General features: G+C 36.8%; 1 protein-coding gene across 11 annotated transcripts in view; it reads right to left on the bottom strand.

The window, feature by feature from the left end:
* The window catches only part of SLC4A7 (solute carrier family 4 member 7), a 93,607-nt gene that overhangs the window by 16,869 nt on the left and 53,657 nt on the right, over window positions 1-23,081 (bottom strand). For 4 of the 11 annotated variants that reach the window (XR_010081707.1, XM_063408798.1, XM_063408800.1 and 1 more), the window contains exons 7-17: window positions 20,639-21,007; window positions 15,244-15,359; window positions 14,418-14,477; window positions 13,676-13,833; window positions 11,640-11,727; window positions 9,940-10,086; window positions 8,425-8,528; window positions 6,813-6,987; window positions 4,278-4,411; window positions 3,477-3,722; window positions 1,096-1,201 (exon numbers count right to left, since the gene is read on the bottom strand). Coding sequence is in view for 10 of the 11 variants with exons in the window: in XM_063408798.1 (XP_063264868.1) it covers window positions 1,096-1,201; window positions 3,477-3,722; window positions 4,278-4,411; window positions 6,813-6,987; window positions 8,425-8,528; window positions 9,940-10,086; window positions 11,640-11,727; window positions 13,676-13,833; window positions 14,418-14,477; window positions 15,244-15,359; window positions 20,639-21,007 (1,703 nt within the window). In the remaining variant the exon portion in view is untranslated. The remainder of the gene's footprint in view (window positions 1-1,095; window positions 1,202-3,476; window positions 3,723-4,277; window positions 4,412-6,812; window positions 6,988-8,424; window positions 8,529-9,939; window positions 10,087-11,639; window positions 11,728-13,675; window positions 13,834-14,417; window positions 14,478-15,243; window positions 15,360-20,638; window positions 21,008-23,081) is intronic. The other 7 variants (XM_063408801.1, XM_063408803.1, XM_063408802.1 and 4 more) reach the window with 3 other exon arrangements.

The raw sequence follows: 23,081 nt of genomic DNA, 5'->3' as shown, positions 1-23,081 counted from the left end.
GATTAAAGATGCTTTCAAGGTAAAGGCACATAGGTCAACAAGCATATAAAATAAATAATAAAGGAAATATAAAAACTAAGTTCAAAAGAAACTGCCATCCTCAGTGATTATGGTAAACTAGGAGCCATTGGTAGCACATAAAAAACACTCCTGCTACAAGTCAAGTACAGCACTGAGGTTTTACATGGAATTCCTGCTGTGCAGAAGAGGTGCTTTAGAGTGAACGTCTGCGCTCAGACACAAGGGGGGCCCATACACAACTATCCACTGCTGCTCTAGACAGCCTCAGATGGCCAAAGTAGGCACACAACCTAGCAAGTATAACAAAAACCACAGTAGACCCAAAGCATTCAAGATGCAGGTGAGAATCAGATGTCAGGGTAAGCAAAGTAGCTGCACACAGCTGCATTATTCCACTGCACACTGCCCAAGAAACCACTTATCAGCAAAAGTGTTTCTCTCTAAAAGCCTTCCAGACCCCTTGCACATAGTAACTTTCCTCCTCTTCACCTACACAAAAGACTAGATATTGGTATAAAATATCCACTTCAGAAATTAATGCTTTCAAGCCGGTTCTAAATAGGCTTGTTTTCAATTTCAAGTAATTATTTTCCTCCAATCAATAATTAGGTAGTTCCTTGATTCTGCTGGAGTTTTGTACCAATGTCTAACAAACTAATGAAACATTTGCTACCACACTTTAACTACAAATTCCATTATCACATCATATTAAAAATTTTTCCTTCGGGAACTGGAAGAAAGCAAACTCCTGTTTATTCACCTCATCATATTCACCTCCAGGAAGATGACCGTGGTGCCTAAGAGCATTAAGGTGGCTACCTCAAGCAGATATTTATATCAGCATTTACTTCCCTGGACCCACTCATCTAGTCCTCTACAACGACTGTGTAAAGCCTTATGGAAGAAATGAAGAGAGTTCAAAAACACAGTTTTAAGGAAAACAGTTCAGGTTCAATGAAAAAGCAGAAATCAGATGAAAAAGTGTTGCTAAAAAGTGGTACCATGCAGGTATTTATTTTTTATGTATATGCACACACACACAGAGATACATACACATAGCTTTCAGATACTCACAGAAACTGTAAGGTTACTCCATGCTATATCTTCCCTAGACTTATTCATACTCCTCCACACACGCAATGTTTCATTGCTTGGTTTCTCAGGCTCAGAACACACACATCTGAAGGAAAGAAGAAAAGTTTATGTGCTTTTAAGCTGTATGTACCAAATAGCAGCAATTTGAAGTAAATTCAAAAATCCTGAAGAGTTTAAACCAGAGTTTATCCCAAACTCCTATGGAAGAAGCAGAGTACAAGGCTTTTCCTTACATCACACAATCTAGGACTATTGAGAGGGTGGGGGAAATGAAGAATCAGGTCACCCTCAAATAAGACACCATGTTTGATTATGTAGTGAGCTAACTGAAGATATAAATGCTAACAGTGCTCAGCTTTAAAGCAACTGTATACAGACTTTTTAGCAATATTTTTGTAGAAGTGAAAATGCCTCTCCCTATTGCAGCATTTTGCAAACTTGCACTGCAGAGTCCCTTCTGTCAGACAAGCTGACGGAAGTACACATCAGATAAAAAAAAACAAACCACTATGGACTGAATATTGATTTAATGCAATGTTTTCAAATAAAGCTATTCAAGTACACCAACCGGTAAGCTTAACGCGTAAACATTTATGTAGAAGAGGAGAAAGAGGTAATAAGCAAGAAGTAAGTCTTGTTTTCTATGAGATTCATTAAAGACACTGAAAAAAATCCCAATGAACGACAGAAGGGAAAATCTGCATCCTAGTGGTGTGAAGTTAAAGAAGGAAAAAAATCATTAAATGTGCGTGGGCAAAAAGAACCTAGATTTGCAAAGCACAATGTTTGGGGAATCTAAAAAGTACTAAGTAAACAAATTTCCTTTTGTTAATTGAGTTCTAAAATGACAGCAAAAGGAAATGGGAATAGAGTGCAAAGCAGTAACTCCTACAAAGTAGTTGCCAACACAGAATCATCAGAAGAGGAAGGAATTGCAACAATAAGCACGATGAGACAAATCATCATTAGATATTGGTCAAGGCAGCAATATAAGCATGCTGAAGGAAGACTTGACAAATTTCTCAACAAAGGCAATGAAGATAAAGTATGCCACCAAGTAGATAAGCAGAAATCCAGAAAGAGAAAGAAAAAAAACCCACACCCAGAGAAAATATAAGAGTATATGAGATTGTTTTGTGGCTCAATTAACGGAACATACACTTGTTCTGCACCCTTTTCCCCACTGGGGGTTACAGAGTGGGGAGAAAAGAAAAATGAAAGGAGGAAGAAAAAGCAATTGTGAACGGCTGGATCTCCTACAGCTTTATGAGAGAAAAAAACACAAGACAAACCCAAGCTGAACATTGTGGCATGTCCCCCCAAAAAATTAAGCCAAACCAAATTAAAACCCCACCTTCCCGTCTCCACCCTCATGGCCTGCCTGTGGCAAAACACAGCCAGGTGACAAGTGCCAGAAGACCTACAGTACAGTTTCTGCCAGCTCAGAGTATTTAATATGCCCACACAGAAGTCCAGTGAGGACCCAGAGCCACTGAAACAGAAAGGGAAAAATAAGGAAGTGAGTGTCCTCCCACAGCCCACTCCTGGCAATGTGGCCTGGTCTTAGTTGCTCTTAAACAGGAAAGTGAGTGTAAATGTCAATTCTTGAAGGAAATACAGGAAGCAGCCTGACAGGGTGTTTGCCCTTTCCCCCTGAAATAAAGTGCTGAAGAAGCACTGAATGATTGTAAAAGTGAGCAGAGATCTTGGAGGGGAAACACAGTAGTCCAAACCTGGTTTAACACTGCTAGAAGTCACCCTGTGTACAAGATGATCACTGTCCTGGCCAGGCAGAGCAGGTGCCCAGCAGGACAGTGAGTATCCTGCTCACCAACTAGGGAATGGCTGCCCAGTGCAACAAGCAGGGACCCTCACCCTGGCTGCATGGACATGACCTTGTTGGGGGTCCCTCACCCACATTGTGACAGGTACAACTAAAGCAGGAAGATGCACATCCAACAGGAAGGGAGCGCTAGCATATAAAACATTTCATTTGAACTGTAAGAAATAAGCTTTCTCTGAGCAACAGTGAGCAGGATGTAAGCTGGTAAACCAACTCATCCTATTTCATAAAACTATACTTCTTAGAAGTAGCAAGGCAGAAGTCCTGTTCTGACCCGTGCTACAGCTGCATTAAAGCAGGCTTTGTCACAGCCCCTCATCCCTTCCAACCACCCATAGCTAACAGAAATTTCAATTCCACAGCATCCTGAATAGAATTTTTTTGAGGTTTCTCATGCCCATACCACCCCTAGCATTCTTTCTATCCTTCCTAGAGGATTGTTTGCCATTTAGCAAACAATATGTCTGTCTATTATTTTCCTATTTATTTCACTAACAGATAGGAGCTCGGTACTTACGAATATGAAGTCAGTTTATTCAAATCATTGTGCATATTGAAGGCATACACTTCTCCCAAATGAACAAGCTTTTCCAATGCCTCATAAATAAATATGATGCATATGAGTGCTGCAAAAGCTTCTTCAGTAAATCGAGTGATGTAGCACACGAGGCTGCTGGCATCTGTGGCTACAAGCACAATGCATAGAAATGCAGTCCACAGACCAATGCTACCTCGCAGAGAGAGGTAGGAAAGACCATAATCCCTGTGTGGAGAAAGAAGTAAACAGCATTAACTGAGCCAAAACCCACCTGTACTACATTCTAGTTGAAAAGATACTGAGGCCAAGCTTTATAGGTATTCAGCTGTTTCTTCATGCTTGCTATTAGCTCTGAAAGACGCAGAAATTTTTTTGTGTCTTATCTCCCACCAAAGCAAAGCAACACTGTAAGGTGTTTCTAGGATTGACAGTGCAACTACCTAGCTCGGGAAGCATAATGGGGATGGATCTCTCCAGAACTACCTCGATGGTTTCTCCTAGAGGGCAGATCGATCTCTGCTTACCCCTGCAGAAGCAAAGCCAATAACTTCACACAGTCAGAATATAACTTTAAGTCCTTGCCACTTGTTATCACTGATTTTCTCATTCAAGTTTGCCAGTGTTTCAAAGCTCTACCAAATCATATCAATTTCTCAGTCTCTTGTCACTGTGTTTACCTTCATGGACATACACATTTACTGCACATCTGCTTTTAACTACAGCTATTGTAACAGGCTAGAATGTTAAAAAGTGCATCATGCCAGTATAAATATCACTTACCTGCAAAATTTAAATAATATTTTTTCAAAAACTAGAACTGGTCCGGTGCTTCCCAAGATTGTAAGAGGTTGCCCAGCAAAGAGAGAATAGGCAATCCCAGTTAATGAGGCTCCAAAGAGAGACTCTATTGCACTCTGTTTAGGGGAAAAAAAACTGCTGTAACTTTGCTGCTTTTTAGGTTAGCATTTAGCATCATATCTTCATAAAAATGGCTTTAAGATGCATTAACTTAGAAATAAGACAAGATGTAAACATATTGCAATTAATATCCATGTTTGAGACAAGAATAACTTAACTCAGTTTTGCAATAACAATACCATGGACAAGATTTTGAAAACTTCACCCCTGAGAAACATAAAGACATCCAAAACCATGAGAACAAGTTACTAGCCCTGCTAGCTTTGGAGGAAAAGCATACCAACAATTATACCAAATTAAAAAAAAAACCAAAAACAAACAAACAAAACAGAAAATAGTTACTCAGAATGTTGTTTACAGAAAGAATTAATGGTCTCTGTAAAGAAAATAGGTATTTATATTGCAACATACCTACAGTGTGCCATACCAAACCTGCACCAGTCAACCAAGCATTACAAAAGAAAAAGAAAAACATACTGACAGGCAAAGGTGCAGGGGAAATTACTGAAGAATATTGGTTTATGTATACATGACACCAAAAATAGATGAGCAGTAAATCAATGTCCCACCTGGTAATGCATTTCTTTTCAAGGAATTACGGTATCTACTTCAGTTCTTGATTTAAATGTTTCCCTATAATATTTTCTGCCAAAAATACCCAGTTAAAATGCACCTCAAAAGAGAGAGGCCAGAATTTTAAATACTAAAATTGTATTAAATTTACCTGAAAATAGTTAATTACACCACCTGCCACTACGAGAAATCATGGATTACAGATTCCTCTAACGGAATTACAGTGTTCCTGGTGGAACTTTTAAGCATTTGCTTTTTTGAAATTATGCAAGCCTAAGAAAACAGAATTATGGAAACTTGAGCTCCAATTCAGGAAAGCATCTGAAAATAGTTAAAATGATTTGCTGAACTGGGGCTATTTAAAATGAAAATGAGTCCTTTGTTCATAACATTAGGAAACAAAATTATAATTCTCGTCTCTCTTTCTATGACCTTTGAATTAGTGTTTTTGGTTAGTCAATGCATTAACCTTGGGGCTCTCAGTCAGGGTGGCAGGGACAGGAGCACTGTGGAGGTGATGGCCTCTGAGAATGCGAGGGAAGGTTTCAAAGACAAACTGTGTACCTTACAATGTCAGTTACTGGGCTTGAACATGTGTGTGCAGCAACTAAATGTTTTATTCAATGATGCACACCAAGTATCTGAAGGCAGGAACAAACCCACAAACAATTCCAGATAGCTAAAAGAAAGAAGGTGTTTGAGAATCAAGCTTTGAAAGGAGGGCACTTTCATTATTATACATGTTGTACATTCAAAATCTACACGGTTGTTTTAGTAATTATTCCTACATTTACAGTGGCAAAACCAGCACGCAGAAAAGACATAAGAGATTTCTGTATTTTCTATAGCTTGAATTGCTACATCAGTAAACAAATATCTGAGTTAACAGCAATAATTGAAAGAGATAAAATAGTTAACTAAATTTTAATTTAGTTCAAGCTTTAAAATTCCATTAAGTATCAAGAAGAATTTTGTAACATTATAAGCTTCAACAGAATCTTAGCATTTGTAAAGGACATGTCTGAATACATCCTTTCTTCCCACTAAAGGACAGAGCCTTGTTTCTTTGTGATAGATTTAAAAACAGAAAATACACTTCAAACTAGTTTACTCATAAACCAATTGACACTAAGTTACTAACACTGCTGATGATAAATAATTTTCCCCTGCTTCAAAAATTGAAGTGCAATGATATTCTGATGGAAAAGGTGCTGGTATTATCTACTGCCCAACATAACACTACAAGAATTTCATATGTGTATGGTTGACATTTGAGTCATTCACAATGAAGAGTATTTTCTGTTGATAAACCTCAGACGCTATTTTATTGTGAGCAATGTATGTATTAGTGCAAGCATTAACATATCCTGTTAGTTTCATAAAGGGACTGCTGGCCACACACTGCAGGTATTATCATCCTCGCAGGCTTACTACTCAAGGCCAGCACATGTTCTTGGCTATCCACCTTGAGCCTCTGACTTTGCCTAAAGTAGGCCTAGTGGGATGGTGCACCTTTACTGCTATTCATTACTCTTAAGCGGCCAAAAAGAAGGCAATGCAAACCTTTTCTCAATTCATGAAGCCGTTCACCCAATAAGGCAGAATAAACATTTTTTTACCTCCCCTGTGCATCTTCTCCTGTTCACATAGGTTCCCCACATTTTCCATAGCAATTACCTTTTGGGGAAGATCTGCTTTGGGGCAGGCTAATCGAGTGCTGTGGGTAAACTCTTCAAATACAAGTATAAGTAAATGAGACAAATGCACACAGTGACTTGCCTCTGAAGGTCTAAAAGCCTGGCCACTACCATTCTTTGTACTCACTATTCTGCCTTGTGTAGCTTCTCCCAGGAGCCCTCCAAAAGTGATTACAGGAGACATACAGGCACAGTATAGGAAAAGAATCGAGGCCAGGCACTGCAGGCTTAATGCATCCTTGAAGTCACTCAAGAAAAAAGGTGCTTTCCTTTTGATGTCAAGTATCAAACCACCAAAAAGCCTAAATAGGTGAGATGAAACTCGTCAAACTGTACACTAAAGGATTCTAGCTAGTTCAAAACTATGGGCTACACATGACTGCCAGTGCCTATTGCCGGCACAAATTAGCTATTTCATAATCCAGATTAAAGCACAACAATCAAAAATGTAAATTAGAATCTCATCTATTCCAATTCAGCAGTATTCCAAATATAATCAAGCAGGTTACCCACATTTTTAAAAGCTACGTTTTTTTTTAATATATGGGCTAGATACTGAAAAAATAACTTTGCAAACAATTTTACCTAAACGATGCTTTAAGTCAAATCTGTCTTACAAATTCAAAACAATGGAACAGAGAAGTATGCTAAACCTCATCCAAGATCACTGCATTGAGACATTTCAATATAACTACTCCAACATACAGTTTAGCTTTTTGTTTGAATTCTCTACATACATATTATTACATCAATAAATTAATTTAAGTCTATCATTTTTCACCATGTTCCTATCTGGAGTACACAGATATTCTATAAATGTAAGTATAAAACCAAATATATCTAAGTTCAACTGGGAAAGTTATTACCAAGAATTTAAAAGGCAATTTTAAAAAATCTTAAATATTTCAAAATACTAGATATTAATTTGCTTTTAGAGAATTTTGTTTTCTTTTTAATTATTAAAAAAACCTCAAACACTCCTAAGAACAAGAAAAGCCTTATCTACAGATAATTTTGTGAGCAGAAATATTGTAAAGTCTTTATCGCAAATGTATGAAAAAGATGCATTTGATTCAGAAGTTTATTATTCTGGGGATAACAACACAGTACATATACTCCAAAATTTTTCAGCTGATTTAATCTCTACTCTCATTTCAGATATTAGAGTTTAATCATAACCAGGTATTCCCAATGTTGGAGACTTCTACAGCAAATATTTTGGAATTAACAGAGAACAACAAGAACTGAAAGAAATTCCTTCAATTTTATTTTATCTGTATAAGAACCCTGACCAAAACCCAAAGCTAAGCAATACCCAACTACTTTTGCCACTCATTATTTTTTTACTGTTCCATTTCATATATGCTTAATAAAACAGATTTGCATTAATGGGATTTTTTCAGTATCTAGCCCAACACTGCATATTCCTGCTGCAATTATGATAATTGCATGCTCCTGAAGATTAAAATTTAAAACTCAACTCTTAAAAGTCAGTTAGTTAAATTAGGCAGCATCTTATGTGAAATCCTTCGCAAATGTGTTGAGAAACATTGCCAGAGGCTTGAAAATACTTTAAGCAGATTGGCACTTATAGGCAAGAATCCAACACTTGAAAAGGACAAAGGATGCGCTCTGACACTTGTACCGCGATTTTTTAATGTTTAAACGTCAATCATTAGGATGAAGATTTATCATTTTTATTTCTTAATGGAAGCTAGTATTTAGGGAATTGAACACACCTTCCAGTTCTCTGAAGTTCAGGTCCAGCATGGTGGCCTTCTTCTTTAAGAGCCTCTCCTGTAGGAGTAGATCCATTTGGAAATTTAGGTGCCTTCCTTTTCTCCTACAGAAGAGACCAGGGGGGAAAAAAAGGGTGAAAAAAAAAAAACCAACTCCGAGACTGCCTTTACATAAAAAAGTGTAATTAAAAGAGAACATGCAGAAATTCTATGCCTTCCACACCCTTTTTCATAATCCCCAGCTCATCAGCAGTCCTCCATTTTCCAAACTAATCTTTTGTTGAGTACAGATGACTAGAACTGTACAACACCAACGGGAAGACCTTATTAGTACCTTGCACAACAGTATTAGTCTTCCCTGTATCTACAAGAAATACATTCCTGAAACACAATGAAACCAAGCCTAGATTTTCAACACACAGTCGAGGCTCAACCACGAGATAGACATTTTAGAGACTTTTTTCTTCAACCATTTCTAGAGCAGAAACATTTAACATGTATCAGAAACTGACCTCTTTTTATGATACACACAGTATTTAGTTGAAATATAAATGAGAAGTAATTCCCCTGCTGAGCAAGCTGCTTACCAGCTCCTCATAAATTTTTCAGTTAAGCTTGCATTCCAAAGAACCCTGAGCCCTTACTTATTTTGGAAACAAGTTACATGGTAACCTCTGGCTATTCATGAATAACCTGCACTGCTGTTACCCCATTCTATTCCATGCACTGCCAAACCACCACTGGACTCAGCATCAATCCAATGTCAACCTTCTGAACCAAAAGCACTGCTCTCGCCCCTGCTTTTGATCCTGGAGGCCCAAATTCCTGTAAGTGGTAAAGAGGGAGGAGGGGAAGAAAGTCTCTCTAAGGACCCACTTTCTGTAGCTCTCAATCTAAGCCTGCATCATCATAACTGAGCAATATGATCAATTTTTATCTACTTCATAAACATTCTGTGAACAGAATGTACATTAAACATTGCAATCAATGCTGCACACAAACAGAAGTTCTTATAATAACTAAAATATTCTTGCTGATCATTGGTAGACTAGTAGTAAAATTTGGTAACATGAACTCAAGTACAATTTCTCACCAATTCTTCCAGTTCTCACATGAACTCATTTCATTTCAAAAGGAAATACTGTAAACAAAACTAACTTAACATAGCAGAAAACTGATTATCTTAGCATAGCAGGAAACTGCTATGCCTTTTCCCCCTTCTTAATTTGTTTTTTTTTTTCTTTTTTCTTTTTTTTTTTAATTTTTTTCTAACTTAAATAGACAATCCACTTTTTCTTGCAAATGGATGTGGGGACTTTCCTGATGCTTTACAGCCATCTGGATAGCAGCTGGCAGTGTGGCCAGAAGGGCAAATGAGATCCTGGCATGTGTCAAGAAGAGTGTGGCCAGCAGGACGAGGGCAGTGATTGTCCCTCTGTATTCAGCAGCCCAAATCCTATGTTCAGTTTAGGCCCCCTCCCTACAAGACAGACTAGACTTATTTTTTCCTTTTACCTGGGAAGGAACACTTTTTGGTGGCTCAATTCGTATAGATGGATCCCACTCTCCTGGAGGAAGGACTGTCACTTGGTCTAAAAACTCATCAATTCCTGACAACAAATCATTTCGGTCCTTTGCTTTATAGGCAACATCATGGAAAACCTACAAGAAGAAATACTCAACATTCATTTTTATTATATTTTTCTGAAAGACGATCTGATGATCATTATATAATGATTAAAACTGATTATTTTTTAAAAGGCATGGAAAATATTCTGTAGGTCCTCAAAAGTTTGGCTTTTACTTTACTTACATACTTTTAAACTAAAAACTACTAAAATGCACATTCCTATGGACCATAAAACATGGAAGTTTTACCTTCAAACTCAAAACAAATATTGAGTTCGCTTCTAAAATTAAATGAAAAGATAATCTTCAGCATTCAGGACATCAAGTTCATGTACTATTGCCTGAATAATTCTGCCCTACAGCCATTGTACCACTATGCTGCACTAAATCATGACAAAAAAGACTTCAAATAAGCTTCAAACCAAACCACAAGTTTTTATTAAGAACAAGAATGCATTTTTATACACCTACCTTAATTAGGTTTAGAAGACTACTTGAAAAGCACATGAAAGTAATCCTACTAAAAAAACCTATACCATTGTACAGACTACTACAACATGAACTCCAAGATGCATTTTATACACACAGAGAAAAAAATCCGCTATTTTGCTATAAAAAACTGCTTGCAGAAGATGATCCTAAAATGTTATGTATATTTGAAACCTGAACTGTTTTTCTGCAAATACCATTGAATCTGATACTTAAATCTTCTAACCTTAAAATAGATCTCCGAAGTCTACTCAGGTCTTTTTAGATCATCAAATAATTGCTATTTTTTTCTATTTCAGTGATCTAGAGTATTCCTAAAAATCAGATCAGCCTATCTAAAAAAGACCAGAAGCTACAACTAAAGCTTTTAATATTCAATTCTCATACTGAATAAATACTGTATTCACAGACACGTTACCAATTGCAAAATGACAAATTTCTAGTTTATGAGACCAAATTTCAAACTGTTCTAGAGTAAAAAGTACTTGCATTTCTGCTAGATAACCTTAAAAATTATCCGCAAATCAGTAGGTGGCGCTCAATGTGAAGTCAAAATTAAAACATCCTAATTTTGCTCAGTAAGATAGCAACACTCTTAAAAATTCTTAGTTCCCTCCTGTGGTCTTTAAAACCAATAGGGTTCTAAGCATATGACTTCAAAAGGCTATTAAAATTCTAGTTTTATTTATTTAACCTTGCTTAGATCTAAAAAAAAAGAATTTATGATGACTCAATTGCATGCATTTTTGAAACTTTGTGTCCTGAGCACTCGCACAGCTGCTTCTATCCCTTCTGACATACAAACTCATACCAAGTGCAGTTCTATTTAATAGTTCTGTTAACCAATTTAACACAAAAAATGAAATCTATACATCAAAGATTTTTTTCAGAACTACATTTATGATTTCTTCAAGACACACAAGGAGTAAAGTTAATTTACCATTATCTACTTCACTAACACAAAAAAAATTTAAGTTTTTCATTTAACCAATTTGTGGGTTTTTCTTTAACCTACTACTCCAAATTATTTACTGAAATCAGTTGGTAAATACATCACTCTGGACTTTAACTACAAGCGTTTAAAATAGATCACTCACATCATCTGTCATAAGCGTTGCTATTGACCGTCCAATTTCATGGTACTGTGGAGCTTTTCCTGCTGGTCCCAGCAACAGAAACAAAAACCTGTGGAGAAAGTAATACAGATGGCTGAGTATGGCTGACTCATCTGCATATACTCAGAGCGGGTCTTTCAAATTAATGTTTAAAGAAAATTTAGTGGTGAAGTAAAAATATCATTTTCACCACTTCAGATCTTAAAAGACTGCTGCAACACTGTGGAAAGATTTATCTTGAAATCATTACTGGAAGAAACTCAAATCCTGAGCCAAAATTACTCAGATATCTTCTTAATTAAGCCTAATTTTTCAACTTCTTATAATGTCTCAAACATTGTAGAAATGCACAGACTAGAGCTCAATGAGTATTTCCTCTGGATTCTAGGCCTTTCTGACATTCCCAGTAGCAAAGTCCCCTTAAGTGGCAGCCTAGGAGCTCTGTGACCTGTCCTTGGCTCCCTAATGATCACCTTTTCATGGGAGTTAAACCCCCTCACCTGCTGTGACTGGCCATGGCACACAGAGGATGCACCTACTGTACTTCTTGCAATACACTGGGCATACTCATAGTCATATCCTGGTCTTGTGTCAATGGAAAGGAAGGGAACTTGGATATCTGAACACCTAAAAAATTCTGGGAAGCTGATCCAGTCTGGGGGTTGGGTCACAGTATATATTAGCAGATTCTTGCGCAGTAACAGCACCTAACATAAAACTCACCAAAACCTTGACCAGGAATAGCATTTTACAAATTCAAAAGGATACAAACCAAAGAGTGAATCTTTGGTTTCACAATCTTCTTCCTATATATTCCATGAAAATGACGCTCCCAAGCACAACACATCTGAAAAAAGTACCTTCTTTCAACTCATAGTACAAAAAGCTCACTTCTGTCTCCTTTGCAAGTTTACTACCCTAACTGAAACTGAGAGTGCACCTTCGGAATCCTAAGCTATTCCAGACCTGCAAGTCTACACCATTCTGAAAAACTTGGGACAGAATAATTTTAACTACAGTAATACAGTAGTCTGTATGCAGAAATTTTGGAATTTCCCAAAAAACATTATGAGAACTCCTGTCAACTACTCCCTGAAAATTCTCACATGTATGTATTTTTGCCCCTCCAAAGTGTGCATAAGCTGAAAATCACAAACATAAACAAATACTTTGATAATTTTAAAACATTAAAAACCCATCAAAAAACATAAATGTACAAATGTAAAAAAAACAAATGTATGCAAACACCACGGAACAGCCCAATACATCAATGTGCACAGAAAATGAAGTGTCATCCATGATGATTGATGAAATTATCTTCTACCTTCATCATGAGACCCGTATTTTGATATTTTGAACATCTATAGTGAACATACCCACAGTATACAGGCGAGATCCTTGGGTTTGGGGGCGCAGGGGTGACTGCACCAGGGTGGATACCATATTGCAGACTGAAAACTGCTTCCTTGTATTAGCTGCAGATTGACTACTTCAGTGTCAATCATGTAATTTTAATACAATAAAAAAATGGTTTTGCACCACGTAAGTCATTCATACGCAGATCATTTGTATAGAAAGAGCAGATGCTCAGATTAGACAGACCTTCAGACTCAGTGTGCTCTTCCCCACTGACAAGGTGTGTGTCACACTGAAGGAAACTATCTTCATGCCCATCTTTAAAAGGTTAACACAAACTTGGAAGACTCACTGCTTTTACTCCAAATCAGCTACCAGTTTCAACTCTTGCACTTGTTTAAGACAGCATCTTTATGGGTATACAGAAGTATATATGTATGTGTGAGTGTATACAGAGATATATATATATTATGCATCCAGAGAATTTTGTAGATAAATCTCATTCCTTCAAATTTTGCAGCAAATGACTGACATAATGTTAAACAAAATTCTACATTTTTTGAGCTTAATACAGTATATATGAAAATTTACAGCTATTTGAGATCTTAAATATAATTATCTTATTGCAAAAGTAAAGCCAGACTTTCCAGGCATTTATTTACCGTGTAGGAACTGGAACCTCTGTGAGACCCGTGAGAAGCACAGCAGGGGAGAGCCTCACAAAAGCAATAATAGGTCTTTCTAAAAAATCTACTTCTCCCACTAACACATTTGATGCTTCTGCTCCTGAAGGAATTTTCCTCATGAAGTTCATATCAACCTATTCATACAAAGATGAAACAAGTGTTTATTCCCTTACATTTCTTAGAAGAAATTCCATAACATAATTATGTTTATCAGAATTTACTAGACATTTATGCTACAAACAAAAATTAAAAAGCAAATTAAATATCCCACAATACAGAAAAGACAAACACATTTAGAAAATGTCAAATGGCCAAATAATAATATTTTCTGTAAGTTAGAATTACTAACACCTAGAATATTCTAGAAGACTCCAAACTGCATGATCACCTTTCTAATATTATTGTGACAAACATTCCATGATAGGACATAAATTAACAAAATCTATGCACAATTAAGTAAGGAGAGTTCATGTAATTACACATGGTTTCTAGAATGGAGTAATTTATTTCAGAGCTGTGTATTTCAAGTAATGTATGTAATAATTTTGAAAAATAATTTGTATATTTCTTTTCATTCATAAGGAATACGATGGCTGAAAATCTTCACCCTTATTTCTGTACATAATTACAGAAGTGCATTAGAAAATGGTACAGCACATGAACTCTGTGTTCACACACACGCACACGCACCAGTGACACTGCTAGCTAGAGAACTTACAGATGGCCTCGTGAGTCCCACACCAAGTGTGCCACAACGACAGTGCCAGGAGGCTGACTCCTGTCCAACAGGAGACAAGGCAGGTGTACACAAGGACAGGCCAAGCAAAAATATAAAAACTGTGACAGACGAGCAGGAACATATGGCACCTGCCACAATTAGATCAGAACTACAGTGAAAGTTAGCTTTCTGTAAACAAAACTATTGAACTTGGCAAAACAGTTTCCTTACAGTGCTTCACAGCATAAATGACACTTCTGACTGAACTTTTTAGTAACAGCCGCAATGTAACTTGCCCACGAAATTTAGATTATGAAAGAAATATAAGAGATTTCCAGTAGATTTTTACAAGGTTTCTTTCAGGAAGTGGTATTATATGTTTCTAATGATTAAGATGTACAACAGCTTTTGTAGAGGAAACTCATTATAAAGCAAATCCTTAAAAACCCTTTTCACCAAAAAAAAAAAAAAAAAAAAGAACCAAAAAAAAGTTCTAGAAAAAGAAGTTACAACACAGTGTACGAAACTGCTTTCATAAGAGCTTTCATAGCAGATGTGAAAATATTTCCATCTGCATGAGAAAGTACAGCGGCTGTACTCTTATGTTACCAAAATACTGAGAAGATCATCAAACAGTTTCCAAGAATTTCAAAACATGTGACACATTTAGCCTGGATCATACTGTGACACAAGTTATCTTTCAGCACCTATTTCATGTGTACACTGGTACCAGTCTTGGTTGTAACTAAGGAGGAAGTTACAACCAGCACAGTTTGTGTTACATAGTTAACTGATGCTTCACACTAAGGTATTTAACCTTACTTACCTTACTAAAATCAACCGTGCTGTTTTCTCTGCTTCCTCCTGTCCCAGTAGCTTTAACATCTCCACTTTTCCCGGTGTCTAAACTTCCAGGTGCTGACTGTGGAGATGCTAATAGCCCTAAATTAAAACAAAGAAGGTAATTTCAAAATGGTGCAGGAAATGAACTGAGCGTGCAACACTACCAAAACTCAATGTGGCAGCTTGCTTAACGCAAAAGTGCACGTTATTCAGTAAGTGCCCTACATTAGTATCATAAATGCAACATTAACAAGTCACTGTGTTGTCAAAAAAATGACATCATTAAAAAAATTAAATATTGCCCCAAATGATGGCCATTTGCAGAACAGTCACCAGAAAAATTGGCTACTTTAATTGCATAAAAAAATAACTGCTGGCACTTTAATCCTAACAGATTCAGTTGTTAGTATCTAGCACCTTCACCATACTAAGAAGTCCTTGGACACCAAATGCAAACACCTCTAGTCTGCTGTATAGCAGTTACTGCAATTGTAAAAAGTGTCAGCAAGCCTCAGGCTACAACTGCAAGGAGTGTTGTCAACTAAGTTAACTAAGCTGTAAAAGTCAGTAGTGTACTACATGAAGGATAGCTTACAAACCATGCTTTCAATCAACAGACCAAAGCTTCCACTATTCATCCAGCCACATGTTACTATATGGAATATAGGCTTGAGCTGAAGAGACACACACAATACAGTTTTTCACAACATACATTCCCTCCAACACTTGCACCAAAACAAAACCATGTTATGTATCTTGCTACACTGCCAGCAGCACTGAATTGCAGGTTCAGTAAAGGGTGCAAAAGGCAAGTAAGCCAAGCGTTTATACACACAATTCCACGTTGCATCATGGTTCTCTCTGTCCAATTAACATTTAAAAGCTGGTCTAGGCATGCATAACCAAGCCCATATGCCACCTTTTGAATAACAGAGCTTTTATTTGTTCAGTTTAACGTGCACTAGCAGTGCATTTGGCCTTCTTGCTTGTCTACACTAGACCTTTCAGCTGCGGTGACAGAACAAGCTTTCACACGCCTTCAAAACCATATCTAGATAAAGACCTTATTACATGGAGAAAGTTTGTATTTAGGTCAAGCATCTCTCTAATCAAGATATAAAGAAGTCCTCTCTGGCTATCTTCAGGCTCCTGTTCTATCATAACTACTGCCACATAACTACTTGCATACCCCCATGTTTATAATTTCTCGATTTTGACATTTTTTAATATTTCAAATGACGACTGAACTCCCTTTATTTCATCCCTGTATTTGTTTCAAAAAAACTCTTTCAAAAAGTCATCATATCAACAAAAATATGCAGGTCCAAGCCTTTTAACACTAATTTAAATCTTTTCAGTTCGTAAGGGATGGTAAGTGGTGGAGGTAGTTTTTCCTGAAGCAAAAATCAAATCAATTTAATAAGCTGTCATTTCCTTCATAAATCCTAACATGCACAAGTAATGAGCTAACACAACAACAAAAAAACCCCAACAACAAAAACCATGTTCTACTCTTCTGCTCCAGGATTTATGTGTTATTCACAAGAATCGTACCATCAGCCACCCACAAAATCATATCATCGAAGTATTTAACTGCTTAGGAGTTGATGTTTGTACAACTAGAAAGAAATCTTAAATAGTTGTTGCAGAAGAGCAGCATAATACAAAAGTTTAGACATATAAACTTCTTCACTTTTTCTCCTTCTCTGTAGCAAGACAGGTAACTTAAAATGTTTTTAACTGATGGAAGATGAGCCATAATGCATCATTTTGCACTTTCTGGGAAAGCACTGTGAGCAAGAGCAAGCAGAGACCAGAACAAAAAGTGAAGAGACAATCAAGGAGAAGGACAGAGAATAAGGATTCTACATATTAGCAGAAATATTTATTATTTCAGTACTAAAGTGATACTGATCTTCTAAAAGGTTTGCCTTCAAAATTTCCCCAATCAGTCACAGCTAAGGCTCACAAGTTTTGGCACTGACACAGGAACATTTGTCTGATCCTAAACCATGTGTGAATAGTTTTCCTTTCTGTTTGCCTTGCGGTTGGACAGACTGCTGCTCTCACAAGACAATAATGCTCACAGGCTTTCAGACCTGAGCAAGCATTTCCATAGGATTCTGCACTTCATTCCACATATTCATCAATCTGACATTTACAGAGAAACTCTGAACAAAAAAAAAATTATCTTTAATAGTGAAATACTTCTATTCCAATATCATGTTAATAGAAGAACTTATTTCCCTCCCTTCTCCAGTCCAGCAGATGCAAACTCAAGGACAACTACCTAGTAATACTCTTCAGATTGTAAGACAGAGAAACTCATTGATACCAAACTACCAAGGGGACCCTTAAAAACACAGCACTCTTCCTGATGATAGTTAGGCAGACAGACCACTTGTCTCCACTGAAAGACTACACTGGAGAGAGTCTTGAGTAATTTGGAATAAAAACCTCATAAACTCAAGGTACTTCTAACTACACCTTCACTAAAGATCATGTGCTTTTTCTAGACAACTACACTTAATACTGTGATCACAAAAATCTAATCAACATTATCCATTGAAAAAAAGGCAAGAAGAACACATACATTTGTCTCACATCTGTTTCATATAAAAAGATGATTAATATATGAGCTTAACACCTAAGCATGACTATTCCAAAATAATTGTTTTCAGAAAGGCAAAAATTATGTAATACAAACCTTCTAAATATGAAGTTCACTATATTTGTATTTAAGTAAATAAAAATCAATTTTTAAAACTAAATTCCAATGCAGCTCTAATGCAAAAAAAAAAAAAAAGTTCAAATTACTACTAGAGAGCAAAAATGAAAACTTTTCTGAATTACTATTTTCAGGAAGCAATTACTGTAAGAGGAAAGCTGCTGTAAATGTTATTTTGCTCAGTTTTAAAGTACATTTATCAGTGGACCAAAAGACCTCTTAAAACAGACTTCTTTGTTGTTGTTCACAGACATTATGAAACCTGGTAAATTAAATTAACAGTGTTAATTTTTAGCTGTGACACAGCACACTTCCCAGCCCTTCCTATGGAATTCATTATTCAACAGTTCAAAGATGGGAAAACAAACACTGCTCTTCAACTGATGACAAAATTAAAAAACATTATTAAGAGAAGCCTTTGTCTGGTTGACTTATTATGAACTGATGACTGGCTGATAAAAGTAAGTGGTAAAACAAAGGTGCCTCCTTTTACAGTAACTCACATAAAGTTCAGTAACTTTCCAGCAATTTATGAAAACCAAAAAATAGAAGTCTGAATAACACAAGGCAAATGACAGAGGAATGTAAACAGAAAAAAGCCACCTATAAGAAAATTAACAGTTCCTCATCCTCAAAGGAGGACAACCAAACTCAATCATACAGATGTGTAAAATGTATTCAGACTCCAACATCCTGAATTGCTAGAGAGGTGATGCAGACCATAACCTATAGTGGAATGGACCAGGAAGATTTTTTTTTCCTTTATTAATACCAGGAAGTTGACTTCCTTGCACAGGTTCTCTTTTGACTCTTGTCTCCCAAGACAGAGATTGGTCCAGTTGCAGCCCTGAAGTCATAGTCTGAGAATGTCTTCAAAAGCAACTTTAAGGAAAAAATGTGTCTTTCTGTGGTCAGATGATTCCTTGAACTTAAAAAGGGGTAAACCCTAGAAAACAAAAAATATCTTCATTGTTGGTATTTATCATTCTCTGGAAAGACTTATGGATTAACTGGGAAATCATCCCCTTCAGGTATTTTCTTTATGAGAAATAGCCACATGAAAAACAAAAGTGATTTGAACATGACTTGGAGATTCCAGTAGAAAGTCTTATTAGTGATAACAGTAATAGCATCATGTACTTGAGCTTCATTTATTTGCCTTCTCCTGGATTCTAAAAAGATCTCATGTCTGGCATGCTGTCATTCCTGTCAGAAAAATGAGAACTGGAAAAACAATTACAGCTATTATTTTACTTCTGATTTCTAAGCACATTTGGAAGATGACCTGTGACAGAATTATCGTCATGTGAATTCTCTTAATTTCCCATAAAGAAGTCAGAAAAAGAGATTTGTGTTTGCTTTTCTGAATTTTAGTAATGATGAGGCCTCTATACTTTAATTGAGGATAAGAAACTACAACATAGTTTCTTTTCTTTTCAGTGACTTGGCTGCCAATGTGAAAACCACAGATAACCACAGCCTCCTCTCTGTCAGCATATTTCCACTGCTATATGTAACAGTGTGCTCTTATTTATCAAACAAGTGAGTAGGAAACCAAGCAAAGCCTCAACTGAAGGAAGAAGTGAGGGAGGATCAACACCCCACTCCCAACACACACAGGCCTAAAGCAGTCAAACCTACAAGGTAGATTTTGGCAAGACAAATTCCTAGGAAGGGGAGGAAGAGCCTGAAGACCAAAAGAAAGAGGATCCCCCCCCTGAAAAACAATCTGCCAAGAAGAATTGTGAAGTTTCTAAACAGGTGATAATTTTGCAAAAGTAAAGCAAATATAACAGCATGTATGCAAAATGCACAAATTATGAAACTTTTACTAAAAGCATTTCAAGAAAGGATGGAAAGTTCTAACAGTTTCTCTCAACCTATCTATACACATACATACCTTTTTATATGTAAAGAAGAATAGCTTTGCAGGTAATAAAATAATAAATTGCTAAGTTCTGGCCTACAATTACAAGCTCCTAACTACTGTCTCCAATTTTGCACACCAAACACAACAAAATATGGAGTGTCTGATGCTAAAGCAGTGCATTAATGGAGAACTATCTGGAAATAGGTGCAGGTGAACTGAACCTGACAATTTCATCAGCTAACTACTGCTGGTTTTAACAGTCACAGTTTTAAAAGGCACAAAAGCAAAAATAAAACTGCCTGAAGGCTCCATGGCACAACTAAACTATGAATGCCACTGATAATTGTACCCTTCCTATTTTTTTTCATATTCACCTCTAATACTTTACCATGGTTTCCACTGTACCTATCTCAGGATAGCAAACACTGGTTTAAAACATTAACTCAACCACTGACAAAACCAAAGCAAAACCTGTTATGGACTGTAGGTGAGTGAAAGGAAAAGGCCACCATTTTTGACATTTTGCTTATATGTTAGATTTTAAAACCATATTCCTTTTTAATTACACAAATGAATGTTAATTAAAGGATTTTTTGCTTGCTTTAGTTAAAAGCTAAAAAGTTAAAAATGCCAAACAAGAGGACAGTCGCAACTGAGAAGAAATAAACATGCAGGCAGAGATAATAGTTATCATATTTCTTTGTGCCAAAAACCATTGCAATGCAAGTGATTCAGATGCAGAGAGCATCACACATGGACATCTTAAATTTCAATAGTTGCCTGGTGTTTTGCCAATATTTTCCTCTGTCTTCTTTTCCTGGCTTTCCTGCACTTCTAAGTCCTCCTCAGGTGGGTGGATTACTACTGAAGGAATATCATCACTGGCAGGTGACACCAGCAATCCCTTGCCCTGAAGCGGGCTTGGCTGGGCACTTGTGGTTGGCGGGAGCCTGCAGGTAGGGCTGGAGGGTGGTGTGTTTTGAGGGGTGGGTACAGGGGTTGTACACCTCGAGGCTGCCGGGGTCCCAGCTCTTGAAGAAGGAAGAAGGTTACTGAGAAGAACCGACAAACGGCTGTCTCCTCTCAGGGAAAGATTTGAGGCAGAGAGACCTGTTCGCAAAGACTGGCGGGAGGCTGAAAGGCCTTCCCCTGAGATAAAACAAATGGAACACCATGAGGCTTACAAAAGGGTTATATTGTATTAAAACAAAACAAACCCACACAGATACAAATATGCATTAACAATTCCCGCAGTAAATTGCAAGCTTTACGGGCCAAAGTGTCATACTCATGCAAGTAGGGTAAGATATATGAGCAAATCTGATATCAGACATAAGGAAAGTCAGAAATCACTGAAGGAGCACTAATTAGAATGCTGAAGATCTGAGGGAGAAGATATTAAGTCAGAGTAAGATTTGTTAACAAAAAAAAATTTATCTCTTGAAACTGACTCTTCAATTTTTCTAGAATTCCTTATCCCAAGTTGCACGGCAGCTACTGTTAATCCATCCAAAAAGTAAACGACAAAATCATTAGCAATCAAAACATTACAGGACTTCAGTTAACTCTATCCATTATAGACAAAGAATTACTAATTTTCAAAAAGTGATCATGACCAAGCATATCTAAATGTGTTAAATGAAACTGTCTTCCAATAAAAGTCTTCTTTAACTGAGAATTTTCCCAGGCAGCTGTAGTCTAATTGTAGTCTATATAAAAATATTTTTGAAGAGGGCAGAAAAATGAGATACACAGCCCTTTCTCCACAACCTCTTGCTGTGACTTACCAGTAGCCCCATATGCCTAAAACCAACCATTTCTCCAAATCCCTTGTTACTTTTGTTGCTCTAGTTTCCATGTCCCACTAATTTCATATGAAGAGAACACAGTCTTGTGATGGTTCCTTCAGACTGGAGTTTGTTATGGATTTCAGTTCTTCCTTAAGCAGGAAGAGAGATTGATTATGCTCATATTAGTGCTTCCATTAAAAGGTTTAGTGACACCATTTCTCCCATCTGCCACAAACACTTTTCCTGGGACGACCAGTCTCCTTGAAAGCATTACTGATGACTTCTCCTACAATCCCTGAAATCCAAAACATGCCGGTTTCATATACCATGCCATCAAGCAAGGAAACAGCAAACTAGACACATTCACTCTCACATTTATACCAAGCACTAGAGACCAGTAAGCTGAACAACCCCAGAATAATTAACAAGAAAGAAGTGCAGAAAGCATGCTTAGGTAAAGGTCACATACATTCCCCTCCCCTCAAACAATGAAAGAGTGGATCCTACAGATACAAACCTGATTTAAGAACAAAAGCCTCAAAACTCAACTATTAAAACATTGAAACTGCAGAGCAGTAAAGAAAATAGGACTAAGAGAGCAGACATGGTTGATTTTGCCTAGATTAATCACCACAGTAATAACTAACTTTCATAAGTATACCTGTGATAAATCACGAATATGAGATGTCCTAAAACCCACATATTCCCAAGGAGCCTAAGAACTAATATGCACATATGCATGTGTGGTTTACATGCTTGTTAGAGGGTTACCAAAGGATAATAAAAAGAAAAATAAATCAGTATATGCTGACAAGGAGTTCATCATATTAAACTAGTTTCTTGTTTCAGCATATATCCCATAATCTCTTGTAGAAAAGAGTATTAAGAATAAAATGCCCTAAAAAATGGAAGTGATACATGAAAGGTAACTGACAAGAAAGAGGTCTCAAATTCACAGAATTATAACTGGGGATAACAGTGTTCAAGGATGGGCAAGACCAAGTCTGTGTGTGTGAAATTTTCATGTTTGCTGAACAAAATATGACAGTCAGGATTTTAGAAGACATTATGCTCTTAGATAAATTAGCTGCATTTTCATTCTTGAAAGAATAAATCTGAAACTATTAGAGAAATATTTAAGCATATATCATACACTCACTGGCTAACAAAAACTATCAGCAAGCTCAGGCATTCACTAGAGAATACTCCAGTGTATGTACCTCTTAACAAGCACTCAACTAAGTGAAACATATTCTAAGCAATAAGGCATCTTTGGAGACAGAAAAGGAAGTTCACTTCCAGGACTCACCTATGAAATCAGAATTAAGTTTTAACCAGAGTCAAAAATTTCATTTGAAATTCTATGTGTCTTACTTAATACAAGGCAAAAGAAAACAAAGAACACAGATGAAAACAGAGGCCTCATAAATACA

This window comes from Prinia subflava, chromosome 1 (genome assembly GCF_021018805.1).
Source record: "Prinia subflava isolate CZ2003 ecotype Zambia chromosome 1, Cam_Psub_1.2, whole genome shotgun sequence".
NCBI lineage: Eukaryota > Metazoa > Chordata > Aves > Passeriformes > Cisticolidae > Prinia > Prinia subflava.
The sequence above is the reverse complement of the archived record's forward strand: the minus strand, read 5'-3'. Positions and strand labels throughout refer to the sequence as shown.